General features: G+C 40.5%; 1 protein-coding gene across 1 annotated transcript in view; it reads left to right on the plus strand.

Moving 5' to 3' along the window:
- The window catches only part of LOC143040913 (uncharacterized), a 9,290-nt gene that overhangs the window by 602 nt on the left and 1,188 nt on the right, over nucleotides 1–7,500 (plus strand). Inside the window, exon 2 of the mRNA XM_076212367.1 lies at nucleotides 6,998–7,107. Within this exon, the coding sequence (XP_076068482.1) occupies nucleotides 7,020–7,107 (88 nt within the window). The 5' untranslated portion in view covers nucleotides 6,998–7,019. The remainder of the gene's footprint in view (nucleotides 1–6,997; nucleotides 7,108–7,500) is intronic.

A 7,500-nucleotide genomic window follows, 5' to 3' on the forward strand; every position in this document is an offset into this window, starting at 1 on the left:
TGCAATAGGCGTGACTCATTTATATAACTCTTCATTTATTTTCTTTGTAGTATCTTAATTAACCCCTTCAGCACATAAGAGTTATTTAAGCTGAATAATGTCAGATGTCATCCCGATTAAAAATTCGTAGTATACTATGCTGCAACCGAGGTGTTATTGAAATAGCCTCAATCCTTTCACAATGGTGATGTTCCCAAACCTAAATGAGAGCGTTGCAATGTCAAATTAATATCCGTTGAGTACATCAGTATGATTTAATGATTAATGAAGGTTATGAATAAAAATATCGATGTCAATGTTTTGAAGGGTAAGATACACCAGATATATGTTAGATTTTTTAGCTTCAGGATCTCTGATGATAGTTTAATAGGTCACAACTTTCGCGCGTACGGGACGTGACGTCAAGTCGGTGAGTGGAGAGCAAATCTGCCAACGGTCGTTTGTCTGATAGCTTTCGTTTTGATGCTCATTCTTTTACAGTTTTCCGTTATACTTTTCTTTTAGTATCTATCCCTGTTAGAATAAAGCCATATACTGCATTGTTTCCCTCCAAATCTTATTTACACTGACTGTGACCTGCCCCAACAATCCAACCGCATTATTGGGTAAAGGTAACGGTCTCGGCCGCAGCTACGTAGTGCCTCCTGGCGTAGTCTCCTCACCTTAACTTGACAAAATGTACAAAATTCTTCCGTATGAGGTATTAACTGGCTAAGGTGCATGTCGTTGATACCCTACGGATCACAGTCCCGCAGATTTATTCTATGATTGGAGAATAATCTACTCTGTCTCTTCCCTCCTGACATTTCTTCTTTAACACCGTTAACCCGTCATCCATGAGAAGCTAAGATGAGAAGGGGGGGATGGTAGTGGACGGGAGTGGAATGGGTGGGAGTAGGTCATGCCTTTGACTTGGCGAAGTACTTCCCCTATAAGGGGGTTAAAGGTCTTGGTATATGGATAAATAGACAAATCAACTTCTGCGCAGTATTGTCCTCAAGGTCAGAAATGCTGGTTTCCATCATCCTATCCAAATCTTCGGCGCCATATTGTCCTTAGAGGAGTTATCACGCTAGGCTTCCACGGGTTTCTCCGGACCAACAGTTGGGGGTTCGTTTGATTAAAAACGATTTCGGTTACAATATTTTATTTTTCAAATTTTCACATATCAAATTACCTTTCTGTCATATATATCAGAGCTGAATGATGAATTGAGAGATTGTAAACTTGAACGAATGATAGACATACTGTTGAAATATTCTCAGAGAAGTCTGGATTTCTATAAGTGAAGCCATATTTTAGTTATTGAAATGGTGGCTGGAGGTAGGAAGTGGAAGAAAAAATAACTCTTTCATTAATGGCGGCGAAATTCGGTGCAAAGTTCAGGTCTTTGTATCTGTTGCTTCCTCTCTTGCTCTAGGCACATGCATTGAATAAAATTTAACTTTTAGTTTGTTTTTGTTCTTTCTTTTTTTTTACATACAATTTCACCTCTGCATAAATCAATGTTATGATGGTTATTTGGCGAATGTTTTCAACAGATTCACCCTAAAGCTGGAACTTGGCAGCATCCTATTCATTCCTGTATGTTCATTTATAGGCGAGGAGTTTGTTTACATATATATATATATATATATATATATATATATATATATACATATATACATATATATACATACACACACACACACACACACACACACACACACACACACACACACACACGCACACGCACGCACACACAGACACACACACACACAGACACACAGACACACACACACACACACACACACACACACACACACACACACACACACACACACACACACGCACGCACACACAGACACACACACACACAGACACACACACACACACACACACACACACACACACACACACACACACACACACACACACACACACACACACACACACACACACACACACACACACACACACACACACACACACACATATATATATATAATTTAATAAATTTTCAACAAGTCAGAATAAACCAACTGTGACTCTCCTGTAATCAAAGAATGCTAACACGGTTAAAACTAATATATGATGTTAGAATGACGTGTGATTTGCGGGTCCACTGCTCTCTTGATGACCTTCTGGCTGCAGACGTTGATAGAGGCTCGCCTTAAGTGATTCTTTTTCTTCTCCGTGTTCAAGCTGTTGGCCGAAGATCCCACTCTCTCTCTCTGCCCATTTCCTTGAAGTTCTAAGCAAACTTTTCCCGTGAAAGTCCAGGTAAAGAGGGAGAGAGCGATGGTGTGGGTCATTTGTGTAAACATTTGTAACGCAGGGATGCCCCGTATGGTACACTTCGATGTTTTAGTATGAGTAGACGATCGGTACGTTTCTAGATCTGTAGTGAGTTAGGTATCCTATTTTTTTTCATGAAATTAGACATGGAGCGTGTTGGAATCTATCCTCAACAAGACTTCTGAATCTTTTTTTTTTTTTTTTTTGTGAATCCAGGTACTTGGAGTGAAGAGAGGGTTGTGGTCGACATATCTTCTTGAAGACAGGATTCTACGAGCGTTGCTCATTTTCTTTATACTACAACTAGGTAAACACACACACACACACACACACACACACACACACACACACACACACACACACACACACACACACACACACACACACACACACACACACACACACACACACACACACACACACACACACACACACACACACACACACACACTCGCATGGCACAGTGGTAGCGATCACGGCCGCTTCTACGGCGGTCTGGGTTCGAATCCCGCCCAAGGCTGAAATAATTTCAGTATCGCTACGCTGCAAGTCGTCACTCCAACTCTCGTGGGCGGGGAGTTGGGTGTGTGTGTGCGTGTAGGTCACAGTATTACCCATAGATAGGTCATATATGAGCTGTGAGCTCTCTTTCGGGAGGGAAATAGCTGTCGATCACGAGTCCAACACATGATCCAAGACCATGGTGAATCACATACACCCATACATATACAACACACAAATACCCATGTAGAGGTTTGTATAATGCTCCGTCATTGTTAACATACATGGCTTTTTCTATTGCTAAATCTCGCCACATTTACTGTTGGTAAAATATGTTTGGTTGTTTCTTGAGGCTGAAGTATAATTTCAAACAAATGTTATCCCAGAGAATTATTTCATTTGTGTGTTTTTAAAGGCGTATTTGTCGTAGAACTTCTGATACTGGTGTCTTACCAAAGTTGACCCTTGTCCCTGCTTTTTCCCCATGCGTTTAAAGTTCAAAGAGAAATGGGTTTTCAGAACTTAGAATGAGAAGGAATAAGATCACCAACTTTTTATAAACTTGAATCTAGGTCAGCAAAGGTGAGGCTGAGGTCAATTTACACAAAAAATAGTATCAATGAATGTAAATAAATAAATGAAAGAGGTAATTGATCCGATTTATCGTCGCGAACTCCCCTTACAGAGGGCTTTGTAGTGTAGAATTTAATGAACCATGCCCTTGGTCCAATTCGCTGACGAAAGGGTTCGAACTGCAGTCGCGCTCTAATCTCGCTCGCCTACCTACCACTCCCGGGAAAGGCTACGGAAAAAAAAAAAAAAAAAAAAATCCTCCAACGACCAGAAACAGGGTGAGAAGTAGACGGAGAACAAAAACTGGGAGCACCTTGTGCCGGTTGTGGTGAACTTCGTCTGGATTTCTTCTGAATGAAATTCCAGAGCTCCTTCCAGACGCACCCAATCATGGAACACTGGAGGGATTTCGTAGCATTACTCGTATATGAAAACTTTGTTCCATTCTGTCCCTATGTCATTCCTCACTGCATCTGCTTGTACACGAGCTTCAGATCGAAATACCCTGGAGTGAAGCTGAGCATAGTTCTATTGTTCAAACGAACAGAATTCCAACCATGAAGTGAACAACATCGAAGTTCATCTTGGTGCACCGTGATAGAAAACGTTCATTGTGTGATGAACATATAATTCGATTCGTTTACCCTGTATTCATAATGAAACAGAAGTATTAATAGAACATAGGAATATCTTAACATCTCATCTAACTGCGTAGAGATGTGAAGTGATTGAAATAACTTAGAATTCGTAGCGCTGGAACTTGACTTGTCGTACCCTACATATATACCAAGTGCATACACACATACAGTCTTATAAGGGATTTGACCAGGGAAGGCATGCACCCATCCTCAACTCATCTAGCACCTATTTGCTTTCCTTTTTATTGTGGGTCCTCGTATCCTTGTGTCCGGAAATCTAGAATTAGAACCGAGACTAGAACCCCCGGATGCCCAGTCATGTTGAAGTTTGATAACGCTGGTATCAGGTTACATACACAGACGATCATCCTTCTGGTTATTAGCAGATCTGCAGTCTGACCCTAACACTCCTTGATTAAGGTGAGATATGAGGCTATGCTTGTGGGCGTTGTATGATACTAAAACTTGAAGCATTGGGATCGTCATCGTTCCTGTTCATTAAACAGCCTTTAGTTATCATTGAGTCCTTCCTAAGAACATGAAATTTTGTTCATAATATCATCTATTTATCTTTGTTGACTGTTGGGGCGATCTGAGAATCAAATCGAGACAAAAACAAAAACACAACCCGTATATCAACTCCGATCTAAAGGTGTCAACCCAGATTTCATCGTCAATCCAGACTTCATCAACTTTATGGGAATAGTTGAATACTACAAAAGGATTTGCCATACTAGTGAAGAGTACAGCATCGGTGGAGTGATAGTGAAGAAGTCAAATGCAAGCTTAAGACAGAAAATTTGATAATTGGAATTGCTTTTCTTGTGATATCGGGAGGAAATGATTTACGGGAAAACAAATGTAAAGATTCATCGATGAAGAAGAAAAAGATTAACAACAGAAAATGGAATAAAAGGAAGAGGAAGAAGATTAAGGACAAAAAGTGGAAGAAAAAGAGGAGGAAGAAGACAACCAAAAATGAAGAAAAAAGAAGAAGAAGAAGAAGAAGAAATGAGATTGAAAGAGACAATAAGAATGAGAAGAAGAAGAAAGCGAGAAAAAGAAAGACAAATGATAATGAGCATCCTGGAGAATGAGGGGGAGAAGAAAGGGAGAAAGTGGAGTGGATGAGAACGAGGAGGAGGAAGAGGAGGAGAAGGAGGGAACAAAGGCTTCTTCAGGACAGCAGTGAAAGTGGTTTCGCGGTATAAAAGGAAAGTTTCGTCTCAGAATGAAAACATCAGCAGAACTCAACAGAATACCAACAAGTGAGAGGGAAAGTGCCGAAGGCTTGGGCCTCCTCCTTCTCACTCCTTCCAAGAAGGGAAGGAAGGCCTCACATATCCTGAGATGAATCCAAACATTCTAAGGAGTCCCGTTGGAGCCAGCAAAGATTCTTTTTCTTTTACTTTTTCCTTCTTCAAATGTCACAAGGAAGGGACGTTGGGGTTACTGAGGTTTCCAGAAGATAGTCACATAGTGTTAATAAGAAGGAATCGACATGCATACATGCATGCATATATACATGTATGTATAAATTCTTACACACACACACATACACACACACACACACACATATATATATATATATATATATATATGTGTGTGTGTGTGTGTGTGTGTGTGTGTATGTATATGTATATATATATATATATATATTATATATATATATATATATATATATATATATATATATATGTGTGTGTGTGTGTGTGTGTATGTATGTATGCATGTTAGTCTTTGGGATAAACTGAGTAGTGAATCCAATACACTAATTATTACCATTATGCATGTCTAACCTTCAGGGCGGCCAGCTTCTCTGGGCTTGTATTGTGGTGATGGTTGCTGATCCACCGGTAGACAAAAATATTTTTTCGAGTAAGGTTGGAGAGGCTGCAAGTTGAAGGGTGGAAAGTCAGCTGGTATCTGCGATGTCAGCACGCTGTTGATGGTGGCGAGACCATGGCCTCAAGGTATACCTTCTGACTGGAAAAGGGGGAGCTGGTCGTTCCTATTTGGAAGGGGAAACGAGACCAGAGGTAATGCATCAGTCACCGTGTTTATTGGACTGCTCAGTGTGCGGGTAAGGTGCTCAACCATCTGTTACTGCTGGCACGGGTTTCCTCCCATCTGCTGAAATTTCAAAGCCTTTAGCAGACCGGCAAGTCAACAACTGATATGATCCAAGGCCCAACCCTCTTCCCGTTTATATTCTCCGTTGATGATCATGATGTATACTTGTATACATGCACCCAAAACTAGTCGCGGGGTAGCGGAAGTTTGGAAGTGGCGTCACCGCCATGTCTAAATCAGAAATCACTGAAAGTCTACTGCCGACGTGACGTCATGTCGACTCCGACAACAACTTTAATACATTTTTTGAATTATGTATGCACGTATAAGTACGCTTGTTTGCATATATATGTGTACATGTGTGAGTCTGTATCCATGCATATGCCATTGTGTTTGTAAGAATACACATATAAACACACAAACGTGAGGAGGTGTACAAACAATGAAAAGACAATAATGATTTCTAAAACTACCACCGAGGGGAAGGGCGTGAAACTTGTGACGTCATATCTGATGAAGTGATGCACCTGACTGCCAGTGTGACAAGATGGAATGGTCCTTTGTTTGTGCGCTTATGGTGTACTGTTTCCAGCCGCCAAGAAAGGTAATAGACACACATAAAAAGATGTCTATCATAATGAATACAACGCATTAACGCCCCCAGACAGGAAATGAAAAAAACCCCTCTCAGAATAGCGATGACTAAACGCTCTAGCTTTGACTTTATTTCTTTAAGATTTACTATTCTTTTTCTCGTAAATGCAAAATATTCAGCTTTTCGTCCTTTAGGGATTTAAAGACGAGGACAAACAAGAACAATATATACACGCTGAAGACTATTGTGGGCGGAAATAGTCGAGAATTAACTTTGGTACTAATTCATGTCTTTTGTATTCATCTTTTCATATATGCCCCTGGTTCCTAAACGCTTGCAGCTGTGATCAACTGTTCGGCGTCATGAGGACCTTGGTTACTGTGCTGTGCTTGGCGGCGACTGCCCTTGCAGGACAGTACAACGAACGTATCTACATCGGGACTAACAACGGTAGGTAACACCTGGAATAGAATACATTCATGAATTAAACCTTTAAAGGTACAACAACTAGCACCACAGTCGGACGAAAGAAAGAGTTGAGTAAGCGGAACTATATATTTCGATTGCTAACTGCTTACTCAACTCTTTCTTTCCTCCGACTGTGGTGATAGTTGTGATTTGCAAATGTGTTACTATATTCCTCACCAGTGGCTTTAAAGGTACGTTTTGCGCGATGCTTTTATTATCCTAGCATAGCCAATGGCGTGTGACGCGCATTATACCTAGTATCATATTTAGATAAACACGTTGGCAAGTTCTGTTAAAAAAACAAAGAATTAGTGCTCTAGACAAACGTTTGACGATCATCTCTGAGCCATGAACCATCATCATTGAGAGATAATC

This window comes from Oratosquilla oratoria, chromosome 29, assembly GCF_046742065.1.
Source record: "Oratosquilla oratoria isolate Oo_2021 chromosome 29, ASM4674206v1, whole genome shotgun sequence".
NCBI lineage: Eukaryota > Metazoa > Arthropoda > Malacostraca > Stomatopoda > Squillidae > Oratosquilla > Oratosquilla oratoria.